The sequence below is a fragment of the Giraffa tippelskirchi genome, chromosome 6 (genome assembly GCF_054371585.1).
Source record: "Giraffa tippelskirchi isolate mGirTip1 chromosome 6, T2T-mGirTip1v1.2.pri, whole genome shotgun sequence".
Taxonomy (NCBI): domain Eukaryota; kingdom Metazoa; phylum Chordata; class Mammalia; order Artiodactyla; family Giraffidae; genus Giraffa; species Giraffa tippelskirchi.
This window is the reverse complement of record NC_137280.1, coordinates 125540530-125558963: the sequence shown is the minus strand read 5'-3', so window position 1 is coordinate 125558963 and position 18434 is coordinate 125540530. Positions and strand designations below refer to the sequence as shown.

The window sequence follows — 18434 nt, the reverse complement described above, 5'->3', positions numbered from 1 at the left end:
CAACTATTTGTAAAGCATAAAATTGCAGACAATAGAGTTATATGATATGATGTTAAAGGTTTACCCGGAGCACTTATGAAAAGAATAATTATTAAAAAGGCTTGCTAATCTTAAAAAATTTTTCAAAGACTACTGGAACTGAAAACTTGCAGGTTAGATTTGATTCTTTTTGGTTTTTATTGACTGAAGGGAGCAGTATTTGTGGTTGTGTAACTAGCATGGTTCCAACAAAATCATCGGTTAGGATTATGACTATAATTCTTACCAATGTTTCTTCATTGAGTAAAATAAAGATAAAACATTGGAGAGAATGTGGATCACATTAGGGTTGTCATTTAAAATACCACAACATAAATCTGTAACTGTATTACATATCCTTAATTAAAAGGTATTCTAGGGACTTCCCTGGTGGTCCAGTGGTTGAGACTCCATGCTTCCAGTGCAAAGAGGTGCAGCTTCAATCCCTGGTCAGGGAACTAAGATCCCACATGCCACCGCAAAAAAAAGAAATGTATTCTATTTCATGAAAAATTGACCTGAGCCTTCTCTATATACTTTACCGTAAAATATATTTGAATAGTAAAGGGTTTGTAAACTCTGGTGTTAACAGTAATAAACTTGTAAACTTTAGTCTTGTAAACTTTAGTCTTAACAGTAATACCATTGTAAACTTTAGTCTTAACAGTAATACCCATGGGGTTGAACGAGATTTATTTTAGGAACTTTATCAAGAGATGGAATCTAAAAATCTCAAAATAACAGTGCTATATTAGAATATATTGGCATACTGGAATATAAAAAGTATTAAGTACTTACCTGTTTAAAAGTGTTCTTATCTGCTTCAACATTAGGAATTAAAATGCTATCCAATAGCACTGAAGAAGTATCTTTGTTGAGAATATCTTGTGTGGCAGGACAGTGTTCAACAGATGTGAGAAAATTAAATTCTGGATTAGTTTGATTCCCAGGTACACATAAATTATAGGCATAGGGCAACGTTCCCTCACTGTAGTTATGAGGGATCTCAGGACCAGACTTAGAACAAAGAATAGACCCAAAGAAGCCCCTGGCGCTGGGACTGGAAGAGCTTCGAAGGCGCACGGCGATGGCCAGAATCACCGCAAGGAGGAAGAGGACCGAGATCAAGGCCAAGGCCACCACCAGGTAAAACTGCAGCTCAGCCTGGGGGTCAGAGGGCGCGGGCCGGTCACTGAGGTCCGGCAGCGCCTCCTGCAGGCTGTCGGCGAAAACCAGGAGCAGCGTGGCGGTGGCCGAGAGGGGCGGCTGTCCCCCATCGCGCACAGCGACCAGCAGGCGCTGGCGGGCCGCGTCCCTGTCGCCCAAGGCCCGCGCCGTGCGCACCTCGCCCGTGCGCAGCCCCACGCTGAAAAGTCCGGGCTCGCTGGCCTGCAGCACGTGATAGGACAGCCAGGCGTTGTGACCAGAGTCTGCGTCCACCGCCACCACCTTGGTGACCAGGTAGCCGGGCTGCGCGGCGCGCGGCACCGTGTCGAAGAGCGCCGAGCCGTCGGGCCCCAGCGCCGGGTACAGCACCCTGGGCGCGTTGTCGTTGCGGTCGCCCACCAGCACGCGCAGGCTCACGTTGGCGCTGAGCGCGGGCGAGCCGTGGTCGCGGGCCTGCAGCGTCAGCTCGAAGGCGCGCAGCTGCTCGTGGTCGAAGGCGCGCTGCGCGAACAGCACGCCGCTCTGCGGGTTCACGGACACGTAGGACGACAGCGCGCGCAGCTCCAGGTCGCTGGCCACGATGGAGTAGGAGACGTGGCCGTTGGGCCCTAGGTCAGGGTCGGAGGCGCTGACTTGTGCGATGGAAGAGCCAGGCGGGTTATTTTCTGCCACGTGGACCACATAGGAGGCCTGGTGGAAAACCGGAGCGTTGTCGTTGACATCGGTGATGCGTAGGGTAATAGTAGTGCTGGAGGAGAGGGGAGGCTTGCCCCTGTCAATGGCTATGATAGTGACGTTGTATTCCGGAGTCCGTTCCCTGTCCAGGGCCCCATCTGTTACTAACTTGTAGTAATTATTAGAAGAAGAATGAATTTTAAACGGAATGTCTCTACTTAAATTACACGTGACTTCTCCATTTTCCTTGGAATCCTGGTCCCGTGTTTTGAAGAGAGCCACAACCATTCCTGGCGGGGAATCCTCCAAAATCTGATCTGAGAGAGAAGTGATGATTATTTCTGGGCTGTTGTCATTTTCGTCCAAAACCTCTATAATTACTTTACACCGTGTAGAGAGGGATCCTCGGTCCTTTGCTTCCACAACCATGGCGTATCTTCCTACATTTTCATAATCCAAGGGTTGATGAGTTATGATGTTTCCTGTAGCAGAATCCAGAGAGAACACGTGCCGGGCTGTATCAGCCACACCAAGAAATGCGTAGGTGATCTCTGCATTGACGCCTTCGTCTTGATCCGTAGCGCTCACCCTCAGCACGAAGGTGCCTGGGGGCACATCTTCCCGAAGGCTGACCTTGTACACATCTTGGCTGAACACAGGGGGATTATCGTTGGCATCCACCACCAGGACTCGGATCTGAACTGTGCCGCTTTGCGGCGGATCCCCGCTGTCTAAGGCTGTCAGCACCAAATGGTGAACGCTCTGCGTTTCTCGGTCCAGGGCCTTCTTCAACACCAATTCTGGATATTTGCCCCCGTCAGGATTGTCTTTCACCACTAACGAGAAATACTCATTAGGACTTAGTTGGTATTTGCTCAGTGAATTCATACTAATATCGGGATCATTTGCAGGCTCAAGAATTGTTCCAGTCCCCGGGCTGACTGATTCACTGATTTCTAAGTATATTTCATCCTTATGGAATTGAGGAGCATGGTCATTAATATCCTCAACAACTACAGTGATATGAAAAATATTTAAAGGATTTTCCACCACGGCTTCCAACTGCAATTCACATCTTCTTTCTTTGCATATCTGCTCACGGTCTATTCGGTCCTTCACAAGTAAGTCCCCGCTCTCCGCGTCTATGTTGAAGAGCAGCCTCTCCGCGCTAACTCGCAGCTTTCGAGCCGACACATCCAGGACACTGAGCCCTAGATCCCTGGCGAGATTCCCTACCACGGAGCCCTTGGCCAGCTCCTCGGGAATCGAGTAGCGGATCTGCTCGCAGAGCGCGGGGTAGAACAAAGGCAGCAGGAAGAGAAACAGTACCTGCCTCCGGTCGGCCGGGCGTGTCTGCGTGCAGCTCCCTCCCATTGCGCGCTCTAGTTCTCGCTGGGTCCCAGTCTTTCTAGTTGGAGAAAGTGCACATGGCACGGTGGTAAAGCATTTGGCCCAGGACAGGCGGAACCCCTAGTCTAGGAGCTGGGAATCCTTATGTGCTTGGAAGAATCTGCGCGGCCAGGAGCCCCGATGTATAAGCGGGTTTCCTTCTCTCTGTGTTGGTGGCTGCGCAGGAAATCCCTGGCTAGAGGCTGAGGAATCCCGGGCTCAGAGCTTGCCCTGCACTGGCCGACAGCGGCGCCCAGAGGCTTCGTGTGGAACCGCAGCTTAAGTTTTCTGCTTTATTTCAGGAAGTCTTTCTTTAAAGGCAAGATGACCGCTGCTAAAATATTTGAACCTTATTCCTCCGGTGATTCTGTTTTCTTCATGAAACGTTTTCTCACATGGTCAAAACTATTATATATTGGGTGGGTTGACCAAAAGTTTGTAACATCTTACTACGGAAAAACCCGAACGAACTTTTTGGCTAAACCAATATTTTATATGTTAAAATTTTACATAGATTTTGAATAGGGCAAAATATTTCTTTTAAAAATCTAAAAGGCACAGAAGAATGTAGAATGCAAAGTAGGTCTCCTGTTCCATCGCCTACTGCTATCCAGTTCTATCCAGAGGCAATCACAGTAGATCATCTTAAGAGTAATTATCCACAAAGAAAAGTACTAAAGATAAGCATAAAAATTAGTTTTGGTCTTCAATCTAGGCTTAATCCATCCCCCCATATTTAAGAACTAGAATACAACCACTTTAGTATTCATTACAGTCATCTAAGGTGTCCTATATTGCTTTTAAATAATTATATTTCAACATATTGCTAACAATAGCTATCACGCCAAAAGAGTAGGTTTTTTCTAAACCTGTGTTTTTTCAAAATAATAGAATCATTTGAAATACATGCAGAATAATTTTGACTCTCATGGTCAGAAGTTTAAAAGATTCAATTATTTGGAAGTTAAAAAATAAAAATTATTAACTATAACTCCAAAGATAATAACTATGCTCTTTTTCCACAGACATATCCTTGAACAAAAGTTGAATGACATGGGAAAAAAGTCATGTTCTCATAAACACTTTGAAACACATTAGGGCATGATTTGACTTTATGCTACCATATTAGTTTAGAAGAATATTAATAATAAATTAATAGAATAGTAAGAGATCAAACCAAATACATTAATATCATCACTTTAAATGGACTCATCAGTAATTCCACTGACCACCTGTTTAGAATTCTGTGTACTTCTCTGCTTGATTCACCTTTCATGCAGGAATGACTTTTTTAAACTTTATTTATTTGAGTTTATTTTGACTGTAAATTTCAGAGGTTTCAGAGTTTCAGGTGGCTCTTCCATTCTCTCTATAGTCACTGAAATGACTTTGACATACATCTTTGCTCCTGTACTTGGGAACATGTACCAGTCTATCTCCCCAAATTATATATATATTTCAGCCTTAGGGATTGGAGAATTTAACAAAAAAGTACAGAGAAAGCAGAACCTCAAATTTGCTTAACATAATACCTTTTATCAGTTCTCTGGAGTCCCTATAGAACAAGGAAAGTAAAATTAAAATGGTATATCTTCCACATGACAGTGTGAAATTAGAATCACAGGCAAAATGGATGCTGCAGTGTTACCAGGTATGATTATACTTCAAAAATTTAAGCACACGTTGTTATGAATTGTTAATGGAATATTACTGAAAATGGGTAGGATTTCCAGTAAGGCTAATGCATTTGTTTCTGACATTTACCTATTCTTACCAGGCCTGACTTCAAAACAAGAGGCAGGGCTGTCTAAGGATTTCAGCATGTAGCCACCAGGAGAGCACACAAATTGACAAGACACTTCTGTATGAAAGTCCTCTCTTACGAATTGCCAGTATTATACGCAACAAAACTATAAAACACAAGACTCTGTGAAGCTAATCATAACAGTCTATGATAATAAACCTTCACTGAGATTAAGTGAATATTCACCAGAAAGTAAAAACATATCAGCCTTAATAACCATCAAGTTCTATTCCTCAATGTTTTAGCAAGAAGCGAATGTCATTGAAATGGAGGAAAAAGTGAAAAAATTAGGCTTAGGATCCCACCATCATGCTGCAAACAGTAAAACTAATCATATTTCTTAAAGGTGAGAAAAGGAGCAAAAATAGAACTCACTGGCACCAAAGGGGTATCTTCTACAGGAAACTTCGAATCATCTAACAAAGACAGTGGATCTTTTTTCTCACAGCTCTCCTGGCTGATAAGTGTGTCCGCGTAGTTAGGTTGCGGAAAGATCACATGACTCCTCCGCGAGTCCGCGGTGAGAGAAACCTCGTGGGAATAGGTCTGCAGGAAAGTCCGTACCCCGTCCACGCCCACAAAGGGCGAGGCTGGTACGCCCAATCCGCCTCCGGAAGCCTGAAGCAGACGCGACGTGTGCCAGCCTCTCAGCTTGAGCGCCACCAGTACAATGACAAAGGCGAGGAAGACGCAGGAGACCGCAGCCACGGCCACCACCAGATACAGGGTGAGGTCTGAAGCATCAGAGCCCGGCGGGACCTCCAAGCTACCCAGATCAGCAAGGACATCTGGGATGCTGTCGGCCACAGCCACGGTGAGCGTGACGGTGGCAGAGAGAGGGGGCTGCCCGTGGTCCTGGACCACTACCACCAGGCTCTGCTTGAGCGCGTCTCTGTCCAGCAGGGCCCGCGCTGTGCGCACCTCGCCCGTGTGCAGCCCCACCGAGAAGAGTCCTGGCTCGCTGGCCTTGAGCAGGCGGTAGGACAGCCAGGCGTTCTGTCCTGAGTCTCTGTCCACTGCCACCACCTTGGTCACCAGGTATCCTGGCTCTGCAGAGCGGGGTGCCAGCTCTACACCCGTGGAATCATCGGTAGGGGGAGCAGGATACAGGATTTCTGGCGCATTGTCATTCTGGTCCAGCACAAATACGCTCAGTGATACGTTGCTGCTGAGTGGTGGGTCCCCACTGTCAGTGGCTGTCACTTGCATCTTCAGATTACGGAACTGCTCATAGTCGAAGGATCGCAGTGCATATAGGACTCCTGTGTCAGAATTGATGGAGACATAGGAGGATAGTGGTGCCCCCTGGATAGTGTCTTCAGCCAGGGAGTAAATAACCTGGGCATTTTCTTTGCTGTCTGGGTCCAGTGCAGTCACTGAGAAGATGGAGGCACCTCTGGGGTTGTTCTCTGGGATATAGGTAAAGTAGGAGATGTGAGAGAAGGTAGGCGGGTTGTCGTTGATATCTGCCACTTGCAGGGTGAAATGAGTATCTGTTGATAGGGGTGGACTTCCTCCATCTGTCGCTCTTAATGTGACATTGTAAGAGGATACCTGTTCCCTGTCGAGAACTTTGTGTGTCACCAATCTATAATAACTATCAATTGATTTTTCTAACTTAAATGGCAGATTCCCCAATATGGAACAGGTGACCTGTCCATTCTGCCCAGAGTCCAGATCATGCACATTTAAAAGAGCTATAACAGTCCCCAGAGGTGAATCTTCCATCAGGGGACTAAACAGAGATGTGATGGTTACTTCTGGACTGTTGTCATTTACATCTTCTATTGTAATCAATACTTTAGCTGTTGCAAGATATGCCCCTCCGTCTTCAGCTTGTATTTCTATTTCATAGAAACCTGTCTCTTCGTAATCTAGATTTTCTGATAGCTTTATTTCCCCAGTATTTTTGTTTAGTTGGAATTTCAACAATTGTGTGTCAGGTAATTTTCGGAATGAATATGTCACTTCTCCATTGGCACCTTCATCCCTGTCGGTGGCGGTGACTGTCAACAGTCGTGAACCCACAGACAAGTTCTCCGGAACACTCACTCGGTATTCAGGCAAACTGAAGACTGGTGCATTGTCATTTGTATCAAAAACAGTCACACTGATGAGGACTGTGCCAGATCGGAGAGGGTCTCCCCCGTCGATGGCAGTGAGAACCAGACGGTGCATTGCCTCTTCCTCGCGATCCAGGGCGTGCTCCAGCACCAGCTCCGGGGACTTAACACCATTGACACGGCTTTGAACTGCTAGAGAGAAGTGCTTATTGGAGCTGAGCTGGTAGCTCTGTAGGGAGTTCACGCCCACATCTGGATCAACAGCTTCTGGGAGAGGAAAACGCATTCCTGGAGCGACGTTTTCATTAATTTTTACATCCAGATTTTCTGCTTGGAATTTTGGTGCATTATCATTGATATCAGTTACTTCTACTTCTACTCCGAAAAGTTTCACCCTATCTTCCACAAGAATGTTAAAACTCACCAGACACCGCGCGCTCTGAGCGCAGAGCTCCTCCCGGTCTATCCTGCCCGCGGTGACCAAGCTGCCGCTTCGCGGGTTCAGAGCAAAGAGTTGCGTCCTACCTCTGGAGACGATGCGGACTCCTCGCTCCGCCAACTCCCGGGGCTCCAGTCCCAAGTCTTTGGAGATGTTGCCCACAAAAGAGCCTTTCTCTAACTCCTCGGGAACCGAGTAGCGAATCTGCCGAGCTTCGGTCTCCCACGACATAATGAGGAGAAGGCAGAGCTGGACCAGCGCGCTGATGTAGGAGCGATTCCTTTGAGCGGCCATTATTGCCTGGTGACGGGATTCTCGCTATGTCCTCACTGGGCACGCTGTGTTTGGGCTGGTTCCTTTTTCTTACTCTGGCTGCAGGAAGTCTCTGCGGCCTGCGCACCTTAAATTCTGAAGTGAGTTTCGCTGCAGCCCTGGAGCTGGTTTGCAGAAACCGTGGAGCTTTGTGTAGCTGGAGCACTGATAATCCGGATTGAGCGCTGGCTGCGGTTCTTTCGTAGTAGGTGAACAGCGGCGCTCAGAGTCCTCAGAAGTTACTGCACCCACTTATGTATGTAATAGAAAACAAAGAGGACTCTATTTTTTGTTGTATATTTTATTTTACATTTCTTCTTTGGTTTCTCAACAGATATCTGTAGTTTTTTTGTTGTTTAGTCCCTAAGTCGTGTCCGACTCTTTTGCGACCCCATGGGCTGTAGCCTGCCAGGCTCCTCTGTCCATGGGATTTCCCAGGCAAGAATACTGGAGGTGGATTGCCATTACTCGGTGGAATAAAGTGGAATGAAAGTACTATAGAGTATTAAATAATGGTCGGTTAAATTTATATTTGCAACACTTATTTTCCCAATAGAAATACATCCACTTTCAAAGGTAAGTAATGCTTGTTTTCTTTCCTATGAGCTTCTAGCTATATTCAGAAAAGCCTTACAATTTTATTTGAAATGCTGATTTAAATGGTCCAACAGTGTTTAGTAGACATTCATATAGAGATTATTATGAGATAATCCCTTTTAATTCACTTAAGTTTTTAAATTTTAGATTGGTTAACTAATTATATTTGTTTAGCATTAAGACTGTGTAAAAGCTTTCAAATTTTTCTAAAATAGTTTTATTGTGCCTCAATGAATTTTTTTGGAAAAATGTATTTTTATTATAGGTTATTAGAAGTTAACTTGACCCAAATGAGTTGAGCTGGTAATCACAAACTAAAAAGGAACATGTCTCTATTGCAATGGGAAAAGAATACATACGAGTGCTAAAAAACAATTTCTAAAAACAGTTAGAAATAGTGATGTAGGTTATTTCTAACTGTTCTAACTATTATTTTAAAAAAATAAGCATGTCAAATGACCTGTTTTCACCAGGGTGTTGATGGCAATATAAATAATCTCTTTGTATTTTATATGGAAGTCCAAAGTAAAGTGGCCCACACATCTTCAGATGTATATTCCCATCAATCCAGTAGTAGGTCTCTCCTCAAAGATGAGGAGTTTGGAGGTTCACTTCTTTCATATAGAGAGAACAGGTTCTTTAGAAACATTTATGTCACTATTCCCCCCTCTCTCCCTTATTTAACTCTTTAAAGATTTTATCTTTTGTCTTCAAAGATAATCAGAGTCAGAGATTGAGCACAGAGCACAATCACATTTCATTTGCTTTCTGGAAAATTCCTTATCTTCAATGTAGAGAAAAAATGATTTGGAAAGAGTATGATTTGAGTACCAAGAAAAGTAGATATAAAAGAAACACCAGAAGGACCAAAAATTGAAGACAGAAATTCCTCTAGGATAGTTAGTATTAAGATTTGGGGCCCATAGCAACACTTGGCAATAGAATGAAAGTTTTGCCTCCTCTGCCAGGAAAACTGCATACATCTGTAACTTTGTATGCTATTTCAGGGATTCATGGATCTGCTCACTATGTCCCCTCAAATGGTTACAGTTTTATTTATATTTTTTCATAATCTAATTTTATTTTATTTTTGGCTGCACCATGTCAGATCTTAGTTCCCTGACCAAGGGGCAAGATACCACCCCCTGTTTTGGAAGCACAGAGTCTTAACCACTGACTGCCAGGGAAGTTCTAACAGTTTTAAAAAATGTTAAAATAAATGAAGATACCAGAATGCACATACAGGATTATCTGCAACACATGTTTCTTTGATATGAGCATCTGCTTTGATATTTAATGAGTACCTGAATATTATTAAACTTTAAACTATTTGGTAAGAAGTCAAGATCACAGCCTGTTTTGCTAACTTAAGCTGGAAAAGATATCTCCAATTTAGTGATATCCTTTCTGAATTACAGAGCAACTTATGAACAAAACGAGTCTTGAAAATGTAGTCTGTAAAAACTGAAGAGACAAGACAGTGATTAGTTATGGATTTTCTAAATATGATTCTAGATGTAGAAGTGTAATAGTATGCCCAAAATATGAAAAAAATAGAATATTACAGAAGACAAAAAAAGAAAAAAAGAAAGAAAAGAAACTTACCGGTGTTAGGGTCTCAGGATGTGTAGCCAAGTCATTCGCACTATGAAGTGGAATTAGGGCCCCAGCAGAATCACCACACACTATGTCTTGAGTGGGATGCAAAGGTTCACTACATCTTAGAAAATTAAACTCTGTCTTTCCAGTATGGGCAACGCACAGATTGTACGAATAAGGTAAAGTTCCCTCACTGTAGTGGGGGAGAACCCCGGGTCCAGACTTGACACAGAGACCAGGCTTAAAGCAGCTCCAAGCAGCAGGGCTGGAGGAGCGTCGTAGGTGTAGAGCGACCGCCAGAATCACCGCGAGGAGGAAGAGCACCGAGATCAAGGCCAAGGCCACCACCAGGTAAAACTGCAGCTCAGCCTGGGGGTCAGAGGGCGCGGGCCGGTCACTGAGGTCCGGCAGCGCCTCCTGCAGGCTGTCGGCGAAAACCAGGAGCAGCGTGGCGGTGGCCGAGAGGGGCGGCTGTCCCCCATCGCGCACAGCGACCAGCAGGCGCTGGCGGGCCGCGTCCCTGTCGCCCAAGGCCCGCGCCGTGCGCACCTCGCCCGTGCGCAGCCCCACGCTGAAAAGTCCGGGCTCGCTGGCCTGCAGCACGTGATAGGACAGCCAGGCGTTGTGTCCAGAGTCTGCGTCCACCGCCACCACCTTGGTGACCAAGTAGCCGGGCTGCGCGGCGCGCGGCACCGTGTCGAAGAGCGCCGAGCCGTCGGGCCCCAGCGCCGGGTACAGCACCCTGGGCGCGTTGTCGTTGCGGTCGCCCACCAGCACGCGCAGGCTCACGTTGGCGCTGAGCGCGGGCGAGCCGTGGTCGCGGGCCTGCAGCGTCAGCTCGAAGGCGCGCAGCTGCTCGTGGTCGAAGGCGCGCTGCGCGAACAGCACGCCGCTCTGCGGGTTCACGGACACGTAGGACGACAGCGTGCGTGGCTCCAGGTCGCTGGCCACGATGGAGTAGGAGACGTGGCCGTTGGGCCCTAGGTCAGGGTCAGAGGCGCTGACTTGTGCGATGGAAGAGCCAGGCGGGTTATTTTCTGCCACGTGGACGACGTAGGAGGCCTGGTGGAAAAGCGGAGCGTTGTCGTTGATGTCCATGATGCGTAGGGTAACGGTAGTGCTGGAGGAGAGAGGAGGCTTGCCCCGGTCAGTGGCTGTGATGGTGATGTTGTATTCCAGAGTCTGCTCTCGGTCTAGATCCCCATCTGTCACCAGCTTGTAGTAATTATTAGAAGAAGAATAAATCTTGAAAGGAACATCTCTTCCTACATGACAGGTGACTTCTCCATTTCCTCCGGAATCCCGGTCCCGTGTTTTGAAAAGGGCAACAACCATTCCTGGTAGAGAACCCTCCAAAATCTGATCAGAGAGAGAAGTAATGATTATTTCCGGGATGTTGTCGTTTTCATCGAGGATATCTATGATTACTTTACATTGGGAAGAGAGACCACCTCCGTCCTTTGCTTCCACTTCCATGGTGTATCTTTCTATATCCTCAAAATCCAATGACTGGTTATTCTTAATCATGCCTGTTTTCTCATCCAGTGAGAACTTGTGTCTTGTACTCTGAGCAGTGCTCCTGAAGTAGTAGTTTATTTCAGCATTGGCCCCCTCATCCTGGTCAGTGGCTGTCACCAGCAACACGGAGGACCCAGGGGGTAGATTTTCACTAACGCTAAGTCTATATTCATCTTGGCTGAACACCGGGGGGTTATCATTGGTGTCCTTGACAGAGATTTCTATTTGAGCGGTGGCACTTCTTGGAGGGTCCCCTCCATCCAAGGCAGTCAATATCAAGCTATGGGATCCCTGCTCTTCTCGGTCTAGGGATTTCTCCAAGGACAGTTCTGGGTATCTGCCACCGTCAGAATTAACTCTAACCATTAATGAGAAATAAGGGTTAGGATTTATCTGATAATCTTTAACTGAGTTCATGTTTATATCGAGGTCAGTGGCAGGGTCCAGGGATATTCGTGCACCTGCGGATACAGATTCAAAAATGTCTAAATGTATTTCCTTTTTATCGAATTGAGGAGCATGGTCATTAATATCCTCAACAACCACAATGATATGAAAAATATTTAAAGGATTTTCCACCACGGCTTCCAACTGCAATTCACATCTTCTTCTCTCTTTGCATATCTGCTCACGGTCTATTCGGTCCTTCACAAGTAAGTCCCCGCTCTCCGCGTCTACGTTGAAGAGCAGCCTCTCCGCGCTAACTCGCAGCTTTCGAGCCGACACATCCAGGACACTGAGACCTAGATCCCTGGCGAGATTCCCTACCACGGAGCCCTTGGCCAGCTCCTCGGGAATCGAGTAGCGGATCTGCTCGCAGAGCGCGGGGTAGAACAAAGGCAGCAGGAAGAGAAACAGTACCTGCCTCCGGTCGGCCGGGCGTGTCTGCGTGCAGCTCCCTCCCATTGCGCGCTCTAGTTCTCGCTGGGTCCCAATCTTTCAGAAAAGCCAAAGAAACTGCAGTTCACGGCGTCACTGAAAGAACTTTCTGCCCAGGACAGGCGGAGCTGGGAATCCGTTTGTGCTGGGCACAGACTGCCTAGCCAGGAGCCTGGGTATGTGAGCGGGTTTCCTTCTCTCTGTCGGTAGCTGCGCTGGAAATCCCAGCCTGGAGGCTGAGGAATCTCGTGTGTCAGCGCTAGCCCTGCACTGGCCGACAGCGGCGCCCAGAGGCCTCGTCTGGAATCGCAGTCTCACATTTTCGTCTTCAGACAATTTCTCTCCAGAATGCGTTGTTTTTCAGACGGTAAGTTGTGTCCAACTCTTTGCCACCCCATGGACTGCAGCCCGCCAGGATCTTCTGTCCATGGGGTTTTCACCAAGCAAGAATACTGGAGTAGGTTGCCATTTCCTTCTCCGGGGGATCTTCCTGGACCAGGGATCGAACCGGCGTGTCCTTCATTGGCAGGCGGATTCTTTACCACTGAGCCACCAAGGAAGCCCAGAATATATATCTTTCTAAAGATATATAGTTATGTAATTGCCCAAGTTTTAGTTTTAGTAAAGTATATGGGCAGTGTCTTTATACTTAGTTTTTCAAGAAATTTATTGTGGAAATTTTCAAACTTATAAAAATAAGGTAGGGAGCATTATTATTGAATCTTCATTTACCCCTCAACTGCAAAGATGATTAACACAGGTATTCTTTACTACATATTTCATTACCTCATTGTTTTGAAGACATTCAAGATACTTTCATTAACTCTTCTTTAAAGACAAGACATTAAAGTGGGGGAAAATTTTATCCTTAAGCCTATTATATAATCTGTTACCAATGCAAAAGTCCTGCCTCATTTAAGAAAACAAGAATTCAGCATTTTCCACAGTCTGCCCAATCATCCATCCAAAGAGCCTTGTGGGCTGTTTTTAAAGACAAGTCACCTTTTATGGCAGAGAATAGTAGTCACCTACCGTGATATACAGTCTTCATAAATATTTCTGTTATTACTTTTTCCACATTAACACATATTTTAGTTTTTAAGTACTAAGTACTAAAGGTTACTCCCCAAGACAGAAACTTTAAATGATAGTTTTCCTATTGCATAGTTAAAAATATGACCCTGAGCAATGCTTTATGTCTTTCCTATTTGCTTAGGAATAAAGAGTATTTGAAATAATTATAACATCTTTATGATGTACACACATGTTTAGCCCTTATATTCAGCATGTCTAAAATAGAATTTTGAGTCAATTTCAAATATTATTTTCAAAGTCTCCTACAATGTAATGTATTACTTGTAATAACATTGTGTTAAAAATCATATTACATACTAATAATTATTTCCTTTATATCTGAAAGCCAGTGAAATATTCTTAGACCCTCCCTAGTAGTTCCTGAGAATATTTTCCTAAAGCATCTCCCAGATCCAAATTTATTTTGAGCCTCAAAATTTGGAGTATTGAGTCATAAATAACAATTGAAGAATAATTTTTATTTCCCATGTTTTGTTTTCTCATAGGGTCCAGTCTAAGAAACTGCTCTTCAGCCAGTGTAAATGATAGGGTAGTTTCAAACTATTAATAATTATAGTATTAAGAAATCAAACCCTTTGACGATGAGAACTAATGGTGTTAAAATTTTTCACTGTAACTAAATGTCTGTTGTTTATAAAGAGCAATTTTTTTCACCATTAAAAGAATAAAACATGCTGTATTAGGATACGGAAATAATAACTGAAGCTTGAATCATCCTCAGAAATGATCTCTAAATGCAAATAACCTCTACAAACATGTGACCTGAAACACATCACCTCTAAGGGATGTTGTCTGCTCATAGAAACAGAAGAGAAGCACTGAATCTGAGCTTTCACTTAGTTCTCCAAATAGAATGCATTTCTTATTAATTTACCCTTACAAAAAATAGCATTAGCTGTAGAAATGTTTTTAGAGTAAGATTTTCACAATGCGGCCATTGCAAACAACAAAAATAACAAATTTCAGGAATAGAAACCTGTCCTGCGAATTAGTAGTGAACTGTGGTCACCACTCAAGCAACCTTACCCAAAGAGCCATGCCCAGTGCCTGATGATGAGGGCTGTCCCACGAGGGTTTTCTCTAACTAATTCCTAGGTTAATTATTATGAGAAAACAAAGATTGTTTCAACGATGTAACCAATAAATGCCTCCTATATTGTTCAGTCGCCAAGTCGTGTCCGACTCTTGTAGGTGTTAGAGCAAAAATTAGGCTTAGTGAAAATTTAAATGTATGGTGAGAAATATGTTAATATCAACTTATCTTACCTTCAATGAAAACACTTAAAGAGAAAACCAATTTTTTTTAAAGTAAAGAAAAAGTCGAACTCACTGGAACGAAAGGGGTGTCTTCTACAGGAAACCTGGAATCATCTGAAACACACAAAGGCTCGCTTTTCTCACAGCTCTCCTGACTGATGAGCGTGTCCGCGTAATTCGGCTGCGGGAAGATCACGTGACTCCCCCGCGAGTCCGCGGTGAGCGAGACCTCGTGCGAATAGGTCTGCAGGAAAGCCCGCACCCCGTCCACGCCCACAAACTGAGACGCCGGCACGCCAGCCAACCCGTTGCCCGAACCCTGGAGCAGACGCGCCATGTGCCAATGCCGCAGTCTGAGAGACAGTAGCACAATGACAAAGGCGAGGAAGACGCAGGAGACCGCGGCCACCGCCACCACCAGGTAGAGTGTGAGGCCCGAGTCCTCGAGGTTGGCAGGAGAGTCAAGGTTACCTAGATCAGCCAAGACGTCTGGGATGCTGTCGGCCACAGCCACCGTGAGCGTGACGGTGGCTGAGAGAGGGGGCTGCCCCTGGTCCTGGACCACTACCACCAGGCTCTGCTTGAGCGCGTCTCTGTCCAGCAGGGCCCGCGCTGTGCGCACCTCGCCCGTGTGCAGCCCCACCGAGAAGAGTCCTGGCTCGCTGGCCTTGAGCAGGCGGTAGGACAGCCAGGCGTTCTGTCCTGAGTCTCTGTCCACTGCCACCACCTTGGTGACCAGGTAGCCAGGCTCTGCAGAGCGGGGTGCCAGCTCCACACCCGTGGAGCCATCAGTGGGGAGGGCAGGATACAGGATTTCTGGCACGTTGTCATTCTGGTCCAGCACAAATATGCTCAGTGACACGTTGCTGCTGAGTGGTGGATCCCCACTGTCGCTTGCCCTCACCTGCATTTGAAGATCTCGAAACTGCTCATAGTCCAAGGAGCGCAGTGCGAAAAGCACACCAGTGTCCGAGTTGATAGACACATAGGAGGAGAGAGGCGCCCCTTGGATGGTGTCTTCCTCTAGGGAGTAAATAACTCGAGCATTCTCATTGCTGTCTGGGTCGTGGGCTGTCACAGAGAAGATGGAGGTGCCTCTAAGATTGTTCTCCGGGAGGTAGACAGAGTAGGAGGTTTGAGAGAAGGAGGGTGGATTGTCATTGACATCAACCACTTGAAGGGTGATGTGAATTTCCGTGGCCTGAGGTGGTGTTCCTCTATCTGTTGCAGTCACTGTGATGTTATACTCAGAGGTTTTTTCTCGGTCAAGATTTTGGACTGTCCGCAATCTATAATAATCTTCTACTGACTTTTCTAACTGAAAAGGTAGAATCTCCTCGATGGAACAGACAACTTGGCCATTCTTACCAGAGTCTCGGTCATGAGCATTGAAAAGAACGATTATTGTTCCTTGAGGAGCATCTTCCCTCACTGGACTAAATAACGATGTAATGGTCACTTCAGGTCTATTATCATTGACATCTTCTACTGAAATGAGTACTTTGGTCCGATCCTTCAATGCCCCACCATCTTCTGCCTGTATTTCCATGTCATAAAATGCACATTCTTCATAATCTAAACTCTTCGCTGTTGATATCTCGCCAGTATTTTCATTCAGCTGGAATAACGGAGATTGTTTTTCACTAATTTTCCAGAATTTATAAGCCACTTCCCCGTTGGTTCCTTCATCCGGGTCGCTAGCGCTTACGGTAAGCAGCCGGGTCCCCGGCGGCACATTCTCTGGGACTTTCACTCGGTAAATCGGTTGAGCAAAAACCGGGGCATTATCGTTTGTATCCAACACTGTCACTCGGATGTGCACTGTGCTGGAGCGACGCGGTTCGCCTCCGTCCGTGGCGATGAGGACCAGGTGGTGAGCAGCCTCCTCCTCGCGGTCCAGGGCGCGCTCCAGCACCAGTTCTGGGCTTCCAGCTCCGTCGTCTCCAGTTTGCATGTCCAGGGAGAAGTGGTTATTGGGGCTGAGCTGGTAGCTCTGCAGGGAATTCAAGCCCACATCCGGGTCCACAGCCTCTGGCAGTGGATAACGTGTTCCTGGCAAAGCGATTTCATTAATTTTTACTTCCAGATTTTCGACCTGGAATTTTGGGTTATTATCGTTGATATCAGTGACTTCTATTTCTACACCGTGAAGTTGCACACTGTCTTCAACCAGGACTTTAAAGTTCACCAGACACCGCGCTCTCTGAGCGCAGAGCTCCTCCCGGTCTATCCTGCCCGCGGTGACCAAGCTGCCGCTTCGTGGATTTAGAGCAAAGAGCTGCGTCCTACCTCTGGAGACGATGCGGACTCTCCGCTCTGCCAGCTCGCGGAGCTCCAGCCCCAGGTCCTTGGAAATATTCCCCACGATGTAGCCTTTTTCTGTCTCTTCAGGTACCGAGTAGCGGATCTGGCTCGCCCCCGTCTCCCACAGCCTCCCCAGGAAAAGGCACAACAGGAACAGTCTTCTGCGGTGCAGGCGATTCGTTGGAGCGGCCATTGTTGCCTCACTAAAGGTTTTTTCCTCAGAATACTTCCTATGAACGCTGATTTCTTAGCTTATGTTTTCCTCCTGCAAATTATGGCGATCTTTTTTCTCAGAAGAAACCCGTAGTGCCCCAAGTTCAGAGGCTGAGTTACTCTGCAGCCCCGGAGTCTGTCTGTGGGATCCGAGCGGCTTTGTGGAGTTGCAGACCCGAATACCGGGACCGAAAGCTGACTGAGTTTTTTTTACAGTTGGTGAACAGCGGCGCTCAGAGTCCTTAGCCGTTACTACACCCACTGAGATGCGAAATACTTTTGCTATAGGTGACTGACAAAACACTACTCTCTTACCATTATGATTTTAGATTTCTCTGTGTCCTGCATTTATATTTCAAGAGCAATGACCACTTGCGGATATTTTATTTGGAAATGAAGTGACATGAAATTTCTATTAAATGTCATTAATATCAGACAACCTTACTCTCATTTTTGACAGCATTTTGCTCTCCTTCTAGATAGGTACATTGTTCAAATTTCATTTTTTATAATGTTTCAACTGTTTTCTATAGGTCGTTATTTTCTGAAGTAATTAAAATATGCAATCCTCTTTGGAAATATATCCATATCTTATTTTATGTGTACATCTGTATTTACATAATTATATTGAATGAATATATAGACTACTCAATTTGAAGCTGTTTTATAAGACATTTACTTTCATGGTGAGATTCTTGGAGTAAAGTTTCCTTAAGACTTTGTTTACAAAATTTAATTATGTAACAGTACTAGATTTTCTCATCTAATACTGCTAAATTTAAGTAGGTTGGGATTTTTAAAATTACATAGTTATGGTTGTTAAACTTTTAGTCTATTTCAATTTTTAAAATATTTAGTTTTCTATGTGAATTCATAGTGCATGCACAGCCTACAGCATTTGGAAGATTCAAATAACATACACTGGAAAGTAAGTTTCCATTTCAGTTTTTTCATCAAGAAATTAGCAATATTAATATAATCTTAAACTTCCTATTATAAGGGTCATCTAAGCTTATTAATAATTTGAGGAAAAAAACAGAAGATGTAGAACAAATTAAATACCACAATAAGAAATTTCTTTCAACAATTTGTAAAGAAATTATTT

The 18434-nt window shown here is 45.3% G+C and overlaps 5 protein-coding genes across 6 annotated transcripts in view; all 5 read right to left on the bottom strand.

Moving 5' to 3' along the window:
- Positions 1–4342, bottom strand: part of PCDHGB7 (protocadherin gamma subfamily B, 7) — a 95420-nt gene extending 91078 nt beyond the window's left edge. For both annotated transcript variants that reach the window (XR_014056940.1, XM_081501086.1), the window contains exon 1: positions 817–4342. Coding sequence is in view for 1 of the 2 variants with exons in the window: in XM_081501086.1 (XP_081357212.1) it covers positions 817–3234 (2418 nt within the window). In the remaining variant the exon portion in view is untranslated. The remainder of the gene's footprint in view (positions 1–816) is intronic.
- PCDHGC3 (protocadherin gamma subfamily C, 3) overlaps positions 1–18434 on the bottom strand; it is a 110442-nt gene that overhangs the window by 91078 nt on the left and 930 nt on the right. The window lies entirely within an intron of this gene.
- On the bottom strand, positions 5381–7849 carry LOC145509391 (protocadherin gamma-A10). Its single transcript, XM_081498035.1, has one exon. The coding sequence runs from the start codon at positions 7847–7849 to the stop codon at positions 5381–5383; it is 2469 nt and encodes an 822-aa protein (XP_081354161.1).
- LOC145510300 (protocadherin gamma-B6-like) lies at positions 6960–13804 on the bottom strand. Its single transcript, XM_081501094.1, has 2 exons — positions 10070–13804; positions 6960–8118 (listed from the first exon to the last, which is right to left on the bottom strand). The coding sequence occupies exons 1-2, from the start codon at positions 12485–12487 to the stop codon at positions 8107–8109; spliced, it is 2430 nt and encodes an 809-aa protein (XP_081357220.1). The 5' UTR covers positions 12488–13804; the 3' UTR covers positions 6960–8106.
- Positions 13113–17975, bottom strand: LOC145510297 (protocadherin gamma-A9-like). Its single transcript, XM_081501090.1, has one exon. The coding sequence runs from the start codon at positions 17307–17309 to the stop codon at positions 14859–14861; it is 2451 nt and encodes an 816-aa protein (XP_081357216.1). The 5' UTR covers positions 17310–17975; the 3' UTR covers positions 13113–14858.